General features: G+C 39.5%; 1 protein-coding gene across 1 annotated transcript in view; it reads right to left on the reverse strand.

Moving 5' to 3' along the window:
- Nucleotides 1–19,442, reverse strand: part of SLIT3 (slit guidance ligand 3) — a 790,143-nt gene that overhangs the window by 730,858 nt on the left and 39,843 nt on the right. The window contains exon 3 of the mRNA XM_074960679.1: nucleotides 19,076–19,147. Within this exon, the coding sequence (XP_074816780.1) occupies nucleotides 19,076–19,147 (72 nt within the window). The remainder of the gene's footprint in view (nucleotides 1–19,075; nucleotides 19,148–19,442) is intronic.

Consider the following 19,442-nt stretch of genomic DNA (forward strand, 5'->3'; position numbering starts at 1 on the left):
CCTCATCCCATGCGGATATAGTCATGCTAGCTCTCTTCAAGCTAGTGCACTTAAAAGTAGCATAGCTGCAGTAGCACTGGTAGTGGTGGCACAGGCTAGCCGCCTTTAGTACCTACCCCCAGGGTCCAGGTGGGTTTGTACTCAGAGCGGCTAACCAATGCCTCCGCTACCCATGCTACCACGGCTACACTAGTATTTTTAGTGCGGGTATCTCAGCACGAGCTGGGACTCACACCAGGCTTCAAGTGTAGACATAGCCTATGAAAAGGAAGAGAGGGTTACAATGAAAACTGAAGAGGGGAATGGAGAACAAAAATGTCAGGTGGATGGTAACTAACAACTCAGGAACAGCAGCAGAACTGCACAAATATCCAAAGTCAAAGTACCATATGGTCACAGAGCTACAGTAGATTACAAACTCAGAGATTTAATTTCCTCCTGCTTTGCCTAATGCCTAACACATTAAGAGAGTCCAAACAAGATGGATCACCAATGCACTCACATATATCCAGGCACATGTTTGGCACAAGCTGCTTGAATTTTAGTTACAATTTTTTTACTAAGTTTAAGAATAAGAGTCTTATTTTATAGGATGTAAACAGAGGTTCTTACAAAAAAGATTAATGGTGGCTTAGAAGATTGATAAAAAATGGAGCTTTCCCATGTTTCTGGATAAAAATTCAGTACAGGCTGATAGCAACCAATTGTGGTTACCATGATGAAGGTTCTTCAAAAGCCTATATGAAATTAGCCTGTTGGTTCCACTCCAGTTCCCAATGGATGTGTTTCAACATTACCAAAAAAGGACATTTGACAACTCTTTAATTTCAGCATAGGTGTCAAGGTTAGACTAGCCATAGTCACCAAATTATTTTATTTCAGGTCAAGGCTGAGGCACAATGAAGAAGCCCAACAGGAAAACTTATCCTGACACTTCCCAAACTCTACCTGTCCTGTTTATAAAGACTTCAGTTTGGAATAATCAAATTGTCCCTTTCCAGAAGCCCTACACTCATGTTAAAATTAAGAAATTAAAATTTAAGTTGAGATATTGTGGCTTTATTTTTTTTCCAAGGCAAACACCATGTATTTTCCTGGTAAAGTGGTTCTATTTAGTAAATCCAAGGCTAACCTGCCAAGTCTGTCCACTGTACTGTAAAAAATGCTCTAGTGGCAATATTTGTTCCCTCCACTCTGGGGATACATGCCATTAGCCACCACCAATGAAATTAAGACAAAGAGAACCACCTCCTCCTCTGAATTGAACTGGATGCTTTGACAAAAGTCACACTCTCCAGAGCCAAACTGAAGGGAGAGGGGGAGGAAGTTATTTACTGACACAAATCAGCACACTGTTAACCAGGGTGTCCTAATAAGAGAAAGAACTAGGGATAAATAAAATCACCTTTAGTCAGAATAGAGGCAATTCCTACCCTCAGAACCAGACATCATGGATAGTCAGTCGTTAATTTTGATAGCAATACTAAAGCTGGATAAACCATTACTATTAATTATATAAATTAGAATGATGTCTCTCTCTTAACACACGACACATGGTCTCTCTCTCTCTCAATTTCACAGTGCTTTAACCTTTCCCCATTATTATTCATTATAAACAACAACAATTTGTATTACTGTAGCACCTAGGAACGCCAGCCATGGACCAGGACCCACTGTACTAGGTGCTATACAAACACAGGACAAAACCTAAATTACTTTAAGCCACCTCTCTTCTGACCCTGCAAAAACACCACAGTAGTTTGGCCTGGATTTTCTGAAGTGCTCAGCACTCAGCAGGTCCTATTTCTCAGTGCTGAAGATATTAGGAAATCTGGCTCTTTCATTCTCGTGACTAAATATGTGCTGAGCTTTTGAAAATTTTGCCCCCATTTGTGGGTTCTGGGCACTTTGAAAATCTGAATATTTACACACACACACACACACACACACACACATCCCCCCACCATCTTTCTCCAACTACTGCCAAAAGGTCAAATGCAAAAGAAGAACAATGCAGCTAGCACCCAGAACACTAACAAAGCTGTAATTGCCTTCCCTCCTCTAAAAGCATCTTGGAGATGAGTAAAAACAAAGATGTAGCAATTACTGTATCACTTTGTGAATGCAGAGAGTAATATTAGAAGGTTAAAGGTGAATTTTAAACTAAGACCAGTCATGAAATAGAGTTAGATTTCATGCCTTTGGAACACTGCAGCTTTTTCTGCTCTAGTTCAACAAAGATATTGACAAACTGGAGATACTAAGGAGTAAAAATAGGATTCAAGGCTCAGGAGCTGATCTATGATGGAAAGGCTCAGATAACTAAATATCAAAGGCTTGATGAACAGAGAATTACAACACATTAACTACTTGTATTTCATCATGAATACTTCATCACTTAATAATCAGGAATAACTGTTTAAAGTAGATCAAGGAAAATACCTACAAAGGTCAGGATTAAATTTAGCCAAATTCAGGGACATTTTACACTGGCATCAAAGTAGTGTATGATGATCAATTAAATGATGCAATAAGCTCAAGCCAAGAGAGAAAATACCTGTTGGTGATGTTTTCACGTTTCTGAGACTAAATGAAGCATTTGGGAAGATGACCATATTCATAGATTGGATGCAAGTTTACCCATTACTAAGACAAACCCTTGAATATTTTCCGTAATGACTGCTAAAACCCAAATGGCAAAACATTAAATCATATTGCTTATGCAAAGCATTCTGTAAATCCCCCTGAAGTACAAAAAAATGCAAAGATCAAACAAATAAACCACAGCAAGAATAATGTTTAACATCTTCAATGTAATGATAAACATTAATCTAAAATTCCATATGAATTATTGCTATGCTGTATATGAAACATCATTACTTCATTTGCTCTTACAGTCACCACTTTTGGAAGCTTAGAAATTCTGTGGTTACAAAGCCTCTTGTCTATTTAAGCCTGACCCAAATTTGTTTTTCCTTGAGTTCTTACGGGTCAGTGACCTGCTATGAAAATGTTTTTGATGAAACCAGGATGGTTTATTATGATAATTGTTAAAATAAACTACTTTGTTTTGCAAGCCTGGACAGATGTACCAATGCAAACCAAGTTAGTTTGCTCAAACACGTGTCCTCCACTCTTCCGAGCTGCTCTCTCTTCCACTCTTCCTGCGTTCAGATTTCTCCTGTGAAGACTTGTTGACAGAGCAGCTAATGGTTTCCTTTCCAGAAGAGGCGCCAACTTTTTGAATGTTTAGAAAGGAGAGAAACATCCACTCTCACATCAGCAACAGCAAAAGAAAAGATTAAAGGTTCATAGTAGCACGGTAATGTAACTATTTAATTACTAACTGTAGACAGACATACTAAATCATAAATTAAGTAGGGCATTAGTTCCCTATAGTACATAAACAGTTAGTGTGCATGATCCACACTTGATAAAGACGCTATCCAGCTATAAGAGATAACAAGAGAAAGGTCATTCTGAATATACAGCAGTGCAGATGAGCCACTACAAGTGGTGGTTATCTAATTTGAGACATGCTGCTTTATTCAGTGTACAGCCCAAAAAAGGAGAAGGGGAAAGCTACTATACAATTTCACAGTTTGGGTCCAAATATTTTCCCATACAAATAAACACACACACAGTTCTACAATCCTTGTTCACTTTCAACTTGACCTTTAATGGGTCATCATTATGCTGTACCTCCAATCCACTGAAGTTCTAGATCAAATGTATCACTATTTAGTGTAGCCAGAAATGGAATATAAAAGCCACTTAATTCAGAACTTAAAGTCATAACATCCACATATTAGCAGCCTAGAAGAAGCTATGAGAATCACATTCACTCTACAAAACAGTATTGCACATCTGAAGACATGAAATGGGGGACAACCCTAAAATGACTTGGGGGGTGGGGGTGTCATGGTGGATAATCAGCTGAACATACCGTCCCAGAGGCATGTTGTGGCCAAAAGAGCTAATGCAATTTTTGGATGTATAAAGAGGGGAATCTTGAGCAGAAATAGAGAGGTTATATACACCTCTCTATTTGGCACTGGTGCAGCTGCTACAGGAATGCTGCATTCAGTTCTGGTGTCCACAGTTGAACAAGGATTTTGAGAAATTAGAGACAGTTCAGAGAAGAGCCACCAGAATGACTGAAGACTTTTGAAAACATGCCTGCTAGTGAGATACGGAGTGCCATCCATTTAGCCCATAGAAGAGAAGCTTAAGCGGTGACTTGATCACAGTCTGAGAGTACCTACATGGGGAACAAAAGTTTAATAGAGGGTTCTTCAATCTAGCAGACAAAGTGATAACAACATCCAATGGCTGAAAGTTGAAGCTAGACAAATTCAGACTAGAAAGAAGGAGCAAATTTTTAACTTTGAGGGTAACTGGCCATTGGAACAATTCATCAAGGATTGTGGTGGATTCTCCATCACCGGCACTTTTAATATCAAAATTGGATTTTTTTTTAATAAAATATGCTATAGTTCAACACCACCTATTGGACCTGAAACAGGAATTAATTCCAAGAAGTCTTATAGCCTGTGTTATGCTGGAGATCAGACGAGATCATCATAATGGTTCCTTCTGGCCTTAAAAATCCATGAATCAATATTCCACAGAGGAGCACAATATTTTCTATTTGTTTACACCAGTGGTTCTCAACCAGGGGTAGTGTACTCCTGGGGATACTCACACATCTTCCAGGCGGTACATCTATTTATCTAGATATTTGCCTAGTTTTACAACAGGCTACATTAAACGCACTAGCAAAGTCATTACAAACTAAAATTTCATAGACAATGATTTGTTTATACTGCTCTATACACTGAAATGTTTATATTCCAACTGATTTATTTTGTAATTATATGGTAAAAATGAGAAAGTAGGCAATTTTTCAGTAATAGTGTGCTGTGACACTGTTCCATTTTTATGTCTGATTTTGTAAGTTTTTAAGTGAGGTGAAATCTGGGAGTATTCAAGACAAATCAGACTCTTGAAAGGGGTATAATAGCCTGGAAAGGTTCAGAGCCACTGGTTTACACTGCCCAATTTGATCAACTGCCAACAGGCTGGGTCCAAAAGATTGACACACTTCTTCCAAGTACTGCAAACTAAAAGTAGGATTCTATGCTTCTCTCAAGCACAGATAAAGTCCATTCTTTTTCACTAGTTAAGATTCTTCTTCTCCCCCTCTCATTCCCACCTGTTCCCTTTCTGATCAATAACCATTTGAAAAGTCATCCAACAGTGCTTAAATCTAAATGTTAGTTCTGTATTTACTACCTTGGATGGGAAATATTTTAGATTCAAGTGACAATTTATTCTTGATTACTATATAATGAAACTAAGTTCTAAAGTAAGTTTTAAAGAAAGTAGCCATTCTCCAATTTCACCCTTTAGTAAGAGGCTCCCATTGACCGTATCCCCACTGCAGTAAGTTCGACAGGAAATGCTTTTATGTAAATCCCAGAACAGACCAAGTACAAGGTCAGGTGACTCAAAGTAGAATTCTTTCAATGTCAACAGCAAGAGCGTCAAAATTTAGAAATTACACTCAAATTTCTTCCCAAGTCTGCATTTGACACTCTGGGATGTTATAAAGCAGTGTTAGAGTTCAATGAAGCACTGGAACTATTTTACATTTAGGAGGTTTTGGACTTCATAGCAAGCAGTTTGCAAACTTACAATGCCATTCTGGGTTAAACAATATAATTATGAACATTTCCATTTGTGGTCAAAAGACTGAATGAGAATTATTAAATTAAACACTAAGCCCTGGTCTACACTATGGGGTTAGGTCGAATTTAGCCACGTTAGGTCAATTTTAAAATGAATGCATCTACACAACCAACCCTGTTCCATCGACCTAAACGGCTCTTAAAATAGACTTCTGTACTCCTCCCTGGTGAGGGGAGTAGTGCTAAATTGGCCTTGCTGGGTCAAATTTGGGGTAGTGCAGACGCAATTCAACAGTATTGGCCACCTGGAGTTATCCCAGAGTGCTCCAATGTGACCGCTCTGGACAGCGCTTTGAACTCTGATGCACTAGCCAGGTACACAGGAAAAGCCCCGGGAAATTTTGAATTTCATTTCCTGTTTGGTCAGCGTGGCGCGCTCAGCAGCACAGGCGACCATACAGTCCCCCCAGAATCACAAACAAGCTTCAGCATGGACTGAAAGAGAGACACTGGATCTGATTGCTGTCTGGGGAGAAGAATCTGTGCAGGCCAAACTCCGATCAAAAAGAAGAAATGCTAATATATATATGCCAAAATTGCACGGGGCATGGTGGAGAGAGGCTACAACGGGGACACACAGCAGTGCCACGTGAAAGTTAAGGAGCTCAGGCAAGCTTACCAAAAGACAAAGGAGGCAAATGGTCCGGGTCAGAGCCCCATAAATGCCGCTACCCCACCATTGTCTCTGGACACCTGCAAGGGGGGAGTCTCGTGCAACAGGGAGGAGGATTTTGTGGATGAGGAAGAGTAGGAGGAGGAGAATGCGCAGTAGGCAAGCGATGAATCCGTTCTCCCCGGCAGCCAGGGAGAAATGTATGATTTGCCCTGAAGAATTGGGATGTATTCACGGCCAGTACAGCTACTGGAAAAGTTTGTTAACGTGTCTGGTGATGGAGTGGAAATCCTCTAGAGACATCTCCGTGAAGTTCTCCTGGAGGTACTCTGAAAGCCTTTGCAGAAAGTTTCTGGGGAGGGCTGCCTTATTTCGTCCTCCACAGTAGGACACTTTACCACGCCAAGCCAGTAGCAAGTAGTCTGGAATCATTGCAGCACAAAGCATAGCAGCGAATGGTCCTGGGTTTTGGTCACATTCAAGCAACATTCAGTCTCTATCTTTCTGTGTTAGCCTCAGGAGAGTGATATCATTCGTGGTCACCTGGTTGAAATAGGGGAATTTTTGTAAGGGAACAGTAAAAGGACCCCATTCATGCTGGGTTGTTTGCGCTTGGCTAAAAAGGATCATCCCAGAGAATAGCCACGCGGCGGGGGGAGGGGAGGTGTGTGCTGCACATCCACCCGAAAACCGCAGCCCCTCCTTTTAAATGTGAAACCCAACCGGCATTGTTTGCTATGGGAAAGGATGGCGCTGCAGTTTGAAACCATTCCCACACGTTATGAAGGCGTAAGAAGCCAACCCCCTCATACCAAAAGGCTTACCATGGCTGCCTGGAAACCGAATTCTGTTGCCCAGCCGTTTGTGATGTGTCACCATACCGGCAGGCGCTCAATATAAAAGGCAAAATGCGACCTTGTATCTAAACCACATGTGCTGTCTGCTGTGAATTGCTTGAAAGAGTCTCCTTTTTGTTCTCAGAAATGTATCATCTTAAATTTTACTCTCCCTTTTTATCTCCCCCCAGGTGCAAATGTTTCTATGCTCCCCCTATCATCTCCGTCCCTGAGGTTATCACAGATTAGAAGGCAAAAAAAAAACATGCTCTCGCGATGACATGTTTTCCGAGCTCATGCAGTCCTCCCGCATTGACAGGGCACAGCTTAATGTATGGAGGCATTCAGTAGCAGAGGCCAGGAAAGCATTAAGTGAGCATGATGAACAGAGGCAGGAGGCGATGCTGAGGCTAATGGGGGAGCAAACGGACATGATGAAGCATCTGTTGGAGCTACAGAAAAGCCAAAGCACAAACCCCCGCTGCATCCATTGTACAACTGCCTGCCCTCCTCCCCAAGGTCTATATCCTCCTCACCCAGATGCCCAAGAACAAGGGGAAAGCTCCAGGCACCCAGCCACTCCACTCCAGAGGATGGCCCAAGCAACAGAAGGCTGTCATTCAAACAGTTTCGATTTGTAGTGTGGCTTCAATAAGCAATGTGGCCTTGTCCTTCCCTCCTCCTCCACCCCACCCAGGCTACCTTGTCAGTTATCTCACTTTTTTTTTTTAATTAATAAAGAAAGAATTCATGGTTTCAAAACAATATAGTTACTTTATGTCCTTTGCAAGCTGTGATCGAAGGGGGGAGGGTGGTTGGCTAACAGGGAATTAAAATCAACAAAGGGGGAGGGTTTTCAGCAAGAAGAAAAACACACAAACTGTCACACCGTAGCCTGGACAGTCATGAAACTAGTTTTCAAAAAGTCTCTCTGATGCACAGCGCGCCTAGCTGTGCTCTTCTAATTGCCTGGTGTCCGGCTGCTCAAGATTGGACGCCAGGCGATTTGCCTCAACCTCCCACTCCGCCATAAATGTCTCCCCCTTACTCTCACAGATATTATGGAGCACACAGTAAGAAGCAATAACAATGGGCATGTTGGTTGCGCTGAGGTCTGACCTAGTCAGCAAACAGTGCCAGCGAGCTTTCAAACATCTACCACCATTCTGTATTTGCTCAGCCTATAGATGAACTGCTCCTTACTACTGTCCAGGCTGCCTGTGTACAGCTTCATGAACCCTGGGAGCAAGGGGTAGGCTAGGTCCCCAAGGATAATTATTGGCATTTCAACATCCCCAACGGTAGTTTTATGGTCTGGGAAGTAAGTTCCTTCTTGCAACTGCTCGACCAGCCCAGAGTTCCTAAAGATGCAAGGGTCATGCACCTTTCCCAGCCATCCCACACTGATGTCGGTGAAACGTCCCTTGTGATCCACCAGTGCTTGCAGCACCATTGAGAAGTACCCCTTGTGGTTTACATACTGGTTGGCAAGGTGGTCTGGTGCCAAGATAGGGATAGGTGTTCCGTCTATTGCCCCACCACAGTTAGAGAACCCCATTGCAGCAAAGCCATCCAGTATGACCTGCACATTTCCCAGAGTCCCTTGATCACAGAACGTCAGTGATTACATTGCCTACTTGGATCACAGCAGTCCCCACAGTAGACTTGCCCACTCCAAATTGATTCCCAACTGACCGACAGCAGTCAGGTGTTGCAAGCTTCCACAGGGCTATTGCCACTTGCTTCTCAACTGTCAGGGCAGCTCTCATCTTGGTATTCCTGGCTTCAGGGCAGGGGAAAGCAACTCACAAAGTTCAAGGAAAGTGGTCTTATGCATGCGAAAGTTTTGCAGTCACTGTGAGTCATCCCATACCTGCAACACCATGCGGTCCCACCAGTCTGTGCTTGTTTGCTGGGCCCAGAATCAGCATTCCACTGTATCAACCAGCCCCACTGCTGCCATGATGTCCCAAGTGCCACAGCCCATGCTTTTAGGAACATCTGTGTCCATATACTCATCACAATCGTCCTCATGCTTGCGTCTCTTAGCCCAGTTCTGCACATACTCCAGGATAATGCATGAGGTGTTTACAATGCTCACAACAGCAGCGGTGAGCTGAGCAGGCTCCATGCTTGCCATGGTATGGCGTCTGCACGGATAACCCAGGAAAAAAGGCACAAAAGGACTGTCTGCCATTGCTTTCACGGAGGGAGGCAGGGAGGGGCAACTGATGACAGGTACCCCAAACCACCCTCGACAATGTTTTTGCCCCATCAGGCATTGGGGGCTTAACCCAGAATTCCAATGGGCAGCGGAGATTGCAGGAACTGTGGAATAGCTACCCACAGTGCACCACTCAGTAAGTTGATGCTAGCCACAGTATTGAGGACACATTCTGCCGACTTAATGCGCTTAGTGGGGACATACACAATCGACTGTATAAAATTGATTTCTAAAAATCGACTTCTATAATATCAACCAAATTTCATAGTGTAGACATCCCCTAATTGACCACCATCCTTAACTCCAGGCAGTTTGATGCAGCGAATTTTGGTAGATGGTGAGTACCTTAGAAAGATCAGTTATTTTCATGCTTTGGCTTATGCTTCTTCTGAAGCATACGAGTAAGTTCAGAATTATGATTTTGTTGTCCCATCAGACAAGTAAGCACTTGGAGATCCCTGGAAGAGGAGAGTTATGTAATTATTTTCCTCCATGTTTCCATTTTTATGTGGAGTTGTCCTTTGTAGTAAAAACATAATCAGATCCAAGCTCTCTCTCTTCAAATATGTTTGCACTATTTATTTCAGCTGAAGCTCGAGGAAAGGTAACTTTTCAAATCTACAAGGAACAAACGCTAACCAGTACCAAATATAATTAGCTACTCTGCCAGTGCACTTCTGTACTAAACTAGAATGCATTTACTTTTCCAGTCCTTGGACTTCACATACTGTATACTAATCATATTGCAGACTGCCCAACTGTGGTGGTTTGCTTTTGACTGGCAATGAAATACTTCTTTATCTTATTTAGTTGGTTTCCAAAGAATATAGCATCCTGCATCTGCATAAACTATGTATGTGTATCACACAGTGGTTCCCCATTTTAATGCCTGAAGCATTACTTAACTAACTCATATGAATGTTAATACATGATATAGACTTCAAGATGAAAACATATCTGTATTTAAATAAAAGCTATATTGGCTAAGCATCCCATATGCTGCCTTTGATCCTTGAAATAATGCCAAGTTTAATGGGAGTACAGTATGTGGCTAGAAATAAATATTGTTGTACTGTAGGTATGCAATGCCAAGCTGCTAGCAAATATGTATACATGAGACTTTTTAAAGTAAATGGTAAAAAATAAATTCAATATTTCTTAACATTGAAGTCTTTCTTGCTCCTCAACAAATTAAATCCATTCCAAAAGAAGAAAAAGATTGACAATTAAATGACAAGATGACTTAAGCCATTTGACAATTTTAAATAGAAACAACTAGTCATGTTAAAAAACTGAACAGCACTATGCATAAGCAAAATACAGCATAAGATGCTCTTCATAACACTACATTTTAAAATTATTCAGAAGCTAACGTTGGTGCAAGAAAGTGGCTGCCTGCTTACTGGGTGTTGCTTCACCACAGCACATACTATACCAGCATTCCATAACATGCACTCATTCTATCAGATGCACACCTTTCATCACAGTTTGAAATCTTCTCTCTATAGAGCCTTAATTGACTTGGAAGTTTGATAATGTTCCAGAGAGCATCTCTCCTTGTGCCAGACTGTCACACATTTCGATCAACAGAGGCATTCCACCTCTGTCTCCCCATCTGAAATCAGGTGTGTGGCTAGGATGCTAACAAAAGTTGCTAGGAGGGTCTCATGAGGCCCCTTGACTCTGCAATTTGGTTTTCACTCTCTCTGTTTTAAAATAGCCTGGATCTATTAACGTTCATGGCACATTGAAAAGCCCATCTCTTGTATGGAGCATTGAGCCCTCTGTGTGGATAATTTATTTATCTACCTGCCAGATTCATATGTACCTGTGTGGTTATTCTTTAACATATGGATGTTACATTTAACTATTAAGACACTTGTTAAGATACCTGGAATAGTCTTTATTTACACTTACATGGAATCCCACAGGAAACCCAATGGAGTCAAATGACAACAGCAAAAGGTGTCCAAGTTATGGGGGATAACAATAGGGTCAATCTGTTGTTCACTTTAAGTCAGGGATGAGAAGTAGGGGTTATCCTAAATGTCAAATTATAGGTCAGTGTCACATTGAAACAAATATTTTTGAAGCTGCATATTTAAAAATAGCTTTCAGTGTATTTCATATTCTACATGTACGCTGCCATCTTTTAAATCTTTATATCACATGTGCTTTCTTTTGCACCAGGCTCAATTCACCACAGTTCCAATAAAACCTTGCATGGTTGGCATTTCTCAAGCAGATGGGATCCAACATGTGACACTCGTCACAAAACAAACTGAATATTTGCATGACACAGCTTGTAACTTAGTTTATTTTCTTCTGTTCAGTAACTGGTCAGAGTAGTTTGACTCTATATGGAAAAGTATGTAGAAGAGATTTCAAAACATTCCTTTCAAACAACAACTTTTTGGACTAGAAGATTTTTTTTCCCTTCCATAACTTTTTTTTTAAGTCTAGCATACACTGGAGTTGTGCGAACAGCAAAGTTAAGAGAAAGATATCTATGAAACATTGATCTTCCCTGACCAGATCTGGTATGCAATTTACAGGAAAGAGTAATGCTTCACTAAATCACAGGAACTTAAACAAAACTACAGTGAAATGTCCTAAAAAGGCCACTTAACAGTTCTGACTTATGCAACTGAAGAAGGCAAATCTGAAATCTTAATCATCATTTTGGCAGCCAAGGGTATAGCTTGGGAACATTTATTTTGGCTGCTTGAGCCAATGTAACATTATATAAAGTTCAATCAATGGCAGCAGCACATTACTCTGAGCTCCCCACCGCCCAAAGAATTATTAAACTCAGGGGTTCTATCACCCTAATCATGTAACAGCCTGCTGCTTTAAATCCATTCAAATGTATGTCTCTGGCGTGTCCCGATCAATGATTCTATGCTCATTTACTCTGAGCTAGAAAAGGGTTATTCATGTGTTATAGGAAAACTGAGGTACATAGCACAATTAAGCTTCTTCCCCAAAAGGTCACACAGGAAGATTGTTACATATAAATTAATATGGCTTAGTGAGATGAAAGAACAAGTGTAGTGTCTGCAGTTCCAGAATATCTAAATTTCACACTCATTTGGAGTACTAAAATAGTAAAACTCACAGCAAACCAACACGAGGAGGTCACCTACTGTCATCATTGTCACAGTTCTCAGGCTGTTGACAGGTGCCTCCTACTGTATAAACACTGAAAAATCCATACGACACCCCCATCTGCCTAAGTAAGGGTGTCTATGATACAAATTGAGTTAAATTGTCCATTTGTGTTGAAGGGGGAAGGGTTCTTGGCTCCCGCTCCCGCTCCCACTCCCCTAGTCTCTTTTGTATGTTCTAAGATTTCCTAACCCCAAAAGGGGTAGAGCATAGTGGTACCAACCACTTAATCAACTCCCCTTGAACGTAAGAATGGCCCTACTGGGTCAGACCAAAGGTCCATCTAGCCCGTATCCTGTCTTCAGACAGTGGCCAGTGCCAGGTGCCCCAGAGGGAATGAACAGAACAGGTAATCATCAGGTGATTCATCCCCTGTCACTCACTCCCAGGTTCTTGCAAAAGGAGGGTGGGGACACCATTCTTGCTCATCCTGGCTAACAGCCATTGATGGACCTATCCTCCATGAATTTATCTAGTTCTTTTTTGAATCCTGTTATGGTCTTGGCCTTCACAACATCCTCTGGCAAAGAGTTCCACAGGTTGACTGTGCATTGTGTGAAGAAATACTTCCTTTTGTTTTAAACTTGTTACCTATTACATTTGGTGCCCCCTAGTTCTTGTGTTATGAGGCTTGCAAACTTGTCTTACCCAGCCAGTGCCCCAGGGTCACTGTCTCCTTGTAGACACGGGGAGAGGGGGGAGGGGGACTGGTAAATGGCATTCCTGTGGGCAGTACCCCGAAGACTTCCAGGAGTCTCCTTTCAGAGCTGTAGAGCCATTGTCTGCTCTGTCCCAGAACTGCCCAGCAGCTGCTGGGAAATTCCTGCTTTCTAAGCCCTTATTTCACTCTTGACATGAGTGAAATGGCCAGCTTTGCCGATAGCAGCTTTTTAACCCCTTCATCACAGGTGTGGCGTTTATACACTCTTCACAATTCACTAATAGAAAATGACCATTTTGAAAACTTTTCCTGAATAGCTATCATAGAAAATAGAAGTTTCTTAACCTTATGCAAACCACTGCTTGGTTACTCTGCTCTATTATTGGGTGATTCATAAACTTACATTTTTAGGAATATGGAAAAAAAATTCATTTTTGCCAGATGTAAAGAAACTCTGCAAACTCTGTATAAACAGCATAAGCATAGATTCATCTAGGATGCCACAGGTCTGCAATAAACTTTTGTTTACAATAGTGAAGAACTATCCGATACATTTATTATTTTACCCACAACTCTGAGCCACTTAGCAATCTTTCCACTCAGCATGTTAATTGTGGAAAATGCTTTTTGTATTACATGATTTATTTAAAGCCTGTTCAGTCCTAATTCATGAGGTCTAGATTGCAAAGCATCTCTCAGAACAATTTATTCTTCTCCACTAGCATCCTTGGTCACTAATAGTGATTTTACAGTACATTATGCCCAAACAACACACTTTAATGTCATAATCAAACATTTAAAATTCAGCTTATAGAAACATACACAGTAGCATCTCTCCAGTTAAAGGTCAAACCCAATTTCCATTTTAAAGCTCTATCGCTGCACAAAACAAGGGTTCTGGAGTTAAAACTTGGCATCCAAGTTCTTTGTCTGAGAGCTAATTATTTTTCCGAACATTGTAGAGATTAGATTTGACTATATTTATAGTTTTTGCCATCCTTTAAAAACAGAAACATATTGTTAGTGTTTTCAGATGTTGAAATCATTTAGTCTAAGCTAAAGAAGCTGATCTGAGGAGAAAGAACAAACTGTGAGCTACAGTCAACCCTTCTGAAGACAGTAGGGCTGTGTGACAATTTTTGGCAGACGGTTGTGTTAAAGTCAAGACTATTTAATGTCTTATATCCTGCCTACAGAGATGTATGACATCTGGTTGTGGGAGGGATTTCAATCTGTACTTTGGGCCCCATCATACCCAGTATCATGAGTTTATCCATTTACTATAGTACACCTACGTTCTTGATCATGTGTCTCATTTTGTTTGTATAATGTGTAACGACCTTTCTGCTCGCTTTGTTACCTTATAAATTTAAGTATGATTGTGTAGCTGAAATGTCAGGGTCCAAACAAACAAGCCAATAAAATATTGTTTTTTAATTGTATTACAACCTTTTTGTGCCAATATTTCACAGTATTATACATATTAAGCTCACAGTACAAATCAGATCCAGCTATATTGTAAAATTCTATTTTTATTCAGATATATTCCAGTGTTATGTGTTCTAGATAAGTTAAGGCAAAGTCAGAAATAGTGCATCACATTAGACACTTATTCATCCTGTCTGAGTACTACATCCTGCACTTACAGGGACTGGACCAGTTTAATCATAAGGTTATGGGAGAAGAGGAAGTTGTTAATCTGACCTTGAGGAAGGATCACAAATCTTTAGGATACTCCTCAGTGGAGGATTTTACTTTTGATCTCTTAACTACACCAAATTAGCTTAAAGAGGTATACAAATATTTATTGGCCCCTCATTGGATACCAGTATTGGCGATTAAAGAGCACTCTGGAGAACACTAAGTTTCCTAGTCTCCATTTTAGAAAATGTGAAGCATCTTTCTAAAACTTGAATCATCCATAGCATTTATATGGCACTTCACATGCTCAACAGACTCTCCAAATATCTCTTTAGTTAAGAAAGGGCTGGAGTTCATGCCATGGCAATTTTAGAAGGCTTGATTGAAATCGATATCTTACAAATTGTACCCAAGATTCTACCTTGTGAATTACTCTCTTTAAACAATTCCATGCTCATTGGCATATGTTTAGTTCATGCTTGAATTCTCAGAACACGTCTTTTTAATTTTCCTTAGCAACATGCAAAAATCTCTGCTTCTTGAAGCTTTCCATCAGCAATGTTAGTCATGTTTTACAGTCGGTCCAATAATTAGCCCTACATAAAACAAGCATGAACAACAGTTGACTACATAATTTCATTTTATACAATGAAACAAACTCAATTAAGGGATAGGGCTCTAATATGAAGGAGCTGGAAATTACTAAGCAAGTGATGCTGTCTTCTGACATATTCCATATACCAAAAGGTAGAGCAGTTACCCTAAAATGGTTATAGTGCTACCAGCCAAGTGAGTTGAACCCTGGGGTATCATTTAGAAGATTCTTGGAGGGCACTCCAAATTCTTTCAGCTATTTTCATAACTACTTAAATACTTACTGAGCACTCCTACTATTCACAAGACCTGACACATGAAGTCCTTTAGCAGACATAAGTTCATCACACATTTTGGGAGATCGTACTGTACCTCTGTGCTACAAAGATTATGACAGCAAGAGCAGTAGCAATCAAACCTGATAAAAGACTTATACTAATGCTGTTTCAGGGCCTCAGTCCTGCAAGCTGTTTCATGAAGGTGGACACTTAAACACTCATGAAGACTCTTAACTTCCATGGGGTAGTGCACAAATGTGGAGTTGGCCTATGCAGCGTAGGTTGCAGGATTGGATCTACAGCTGCAGAAGAACAAACGTTTAAGTAAGGCAGACTACCTGCACACATTAGTTTTACATATGTTTTGTTTAAACCATTTTTTCTTTTGATGCTTAGCCACCACAAAAATTGACCCTTTTAGTTCTGGCTTAGAAAGGCATAGAAGGTGACAATGTTGTAAAATCTAATCCGTGGTGTAAAACCACTAAATAAAGCCTACTTTTTTGATGTGCTGAAGACCTGTAGCTCCCATTTAACTTAACTGAATTGGAGTTGTAGGTGCTCAGTGATAGAGAAAGTAAGGCCCTTAAAGAACGTAGGAAGTGCAGAAGACAGCTTGCAGAATCCTTGTTGTATGTGGGTTTCCATATCTAACGGATATTATCAAAACCCAGTCTACTTGGAAAGGTGAAGAAAAAAAATGGCATGATCAGAAATAGCTTGTTACTGTCTGCAATATCATTTTAACTACCAAGTCTGCATTGCAGCTCCCCATGTTGTGACTTGAATTCAGTGCTTAAGCCTGCCTGACACTTTCCTCATCTGCCACAATTTTTGACAGAAATTTGCCCTTTGGATGCTCTGCTTGTATTGTGAGAACTAACATCCATTCACTCAGTAAAGCTAAGTTATAAGATTTTAGAGATGCAAATGGTAAAAGTAAAACAATTGGAAAGTTATCAAGAAGTATGTTTGTGACATCAATAACTGGAACCTATATAGACATTTAGTTTTACAGTTTTAGACTGATTTAAAGAAGGGGAAAGACATCACAGGCAATAAATTTCACAAAGAAAACTCTGTCCATATTTTTAGTTAATAATGAGGGTTTTGCTCTGATGTCTAGACAAGTTAAACTACATTTAAGAGAAAATAATATTCATTTAGGGTTAATGCCCTTTGAGTGATCACTACTGTAAAAAAAAGCAATATATTTCCAATGTTATTTTGAATAAAAAAAATGTAATGTACGATATTTTGCCAGGAACAAAATTACTCAAGTTTTTAAAAGTCTGACCCACTGCAGCTGCTTTGTTAAAAAAAGCAAACGATTACTTTTGCATCCACTTTAAGAGATCAAAAGCCAACTGTATTCCAAAGCCTGCAGCAGTGTAAGTGAAATTTTTATTTGTTATTTGAAATAAATTAAATGGAAAAAAGCCAGCTTCTTTTTTTTTTAAATTCAGCTATCGTATTTTCTGCATTAATATTTTGTGGTGCTTGACAATAGTTAATAAAATAGTTTTTATATTGCCTAAAACATTGCAATTTAGCCCTTACAAGTTATACCAAACTTTCCACAATTCCTTCTCCAAAGCACACTGATCCATAGCAAAAGATTAGATTTATAGTCATCTCCTATAAAATGACTTGAGGTGAAGCACCGAAAAGTTGTGAGTTTCCCAATCTCAAATTCAAGGTATATTCATTTAGGAAACATTTTAATGACAGGTAATCCTAAAAGCAAGGAGAGATACAGTGTATGTTTGATTTTGAGTATACAGTATGTAGCAGGCCAACTTAAGAGTTTACAGAGAGAAAATTTAAGGGAGGCATTCAGATATCACATACTTTAGCAGTTACTAGTAGAAGAAACCCATTCTTTTATTTCTGGTTTCACACAAATGAAAACATACAACATAAAGAAAAGATTTGCTTTCTAGTTATGCTCATCCATTTAGGTATCTTCCTAGCATTTTTCCCAAATACTCCTTTTAGGTAGATGAGGAATCATTTAAAGAAATAAACAAATAGTGGGGGAAGAGGAGAGAAGGAAGTTATTCCATTAAAGCACATATAATGGATGTAAAACTTCATGACTTAGTGCTGACATTTTCTTTAAAGAAGAACAAATTTTTAGCTAAAACAATCGTAATTTTAGTGTCAGGTTATGCATTTATTATTTTGTAAGTAACTTAGTTACTCTCTGTTACTTCCCAGATGTTTCGCTGAACACAACATACAAAATCACCACTCTTGTACCCTTAACAGTGTTTTATATTTCAAGATCTATTTTTCTAAGGAGCAGATTACAATCTCAGTGTGAATCTTAACTACATCATTTCAATTTCAAGCAGTTTTGTAACCCAAGACAAGATATACATTTCACTTATAAGAGTGAATCCTGAGTTGTCAAAAGATAAGTCAATGTGTAAAAAAGCAACTCACTTGTCGATAATTAAGGCAAGGCCTCAGTTGCTTTAGCACAACAGACTTCTTTGTTCTATTGTGTGTACACAAAATTAACTACTCACCATGCCGATTTAGACAGAGGTGTTTTCCCACCCTATGCACAGCAGACCCACTCAACCAGAACAATGAGACTGTGGTTACCTTCATATATAGAATTCTACACAGACCCCGTTATATACCATAATACATGGCCAGTGGCCTTGTAAATGATGGATTTAAGATTATCTAAATCTTTTAGATCCATTTTATTTAAATCACTAACAAAAGCAGAAAACCAAAGGCCTTATTTTCTACTCAAAGTCCAATTTTACACCTCTGGGACTCCACCAATATCACTGCCATTGAATGAGTATAAAGCAAATGTAGCTGTATAGATAATCTGACACAAGGAGTTCTACTCTCATATGGAAGTGCAGGGCATTTATACTATGGCAATTCCCAGTAGTGCTGGCTATTAAAACAACCCATCACCATTCATCTAATTAGAGAAGTCATCCTGAGAACTTCAGAAAACAAAGTGAGATAAAATTTAGACCTGACTAACTTTGCCTCAGTGATTAGCTAGAATATAAAATATGTATTGGTGGTTACAGTTTTCTTAACAAATTATTGTTAGTATTATTTTGAATTACAATAAATCATGGATACCAAGGTTTTAATCTAAAAAACTCAGCTCTGTTTTAAACTATTCTTAACTCTAATATATGTCAATTTTTTTGTTCATTCTAGTCATATTATTTTTTTAAGTCATTATATAAACGCAATAAAAAGGATGCATAAAATAAGGCAGAAAATCTTTAGTTCTTTAAGTCAGCATGTATGCAATAAACATACTTACAGCCGTTCAAGTTGCTTTAGATCCTGAAATGCTCCACGCTCTATCATACTGATTTGATTTTCTTCCAAATGCCTAGGATTAAAGAAATACCAGTTGACAATGATAATTTAATAGAACGCCTTATACAGACAATATTTTATTCTGCCATTTCTCTACACGCTGCTTGACTTAAAGTGCTGTTCACAGCAACACCAGTTACAGTGACAGTGAATGACTGGTGAAAGCCACCAATGGCAGTGTTTTTTTCATGGTCACTTCTACCACCAACAGAAGATTAAATTTACAGTCCAAAATACATATCACTGGTAGTTTTCGCATGGATGTAAACTGCATCCTGATTACCAGGGCTAGTAACCACATTATTGAC

Source organism: Natator depressus, chromosome 8 (assembly GCF_965152275.1).
Source record: "Natator depressus isolate rNatDep1 chromosome 8, rNatDep2.hap1, whole genome shotgun sequence".
NCBI lineage: Eukaryota > Metazoa > Chordata > Testudines > Cheloniidae > Natator > Natator depressus.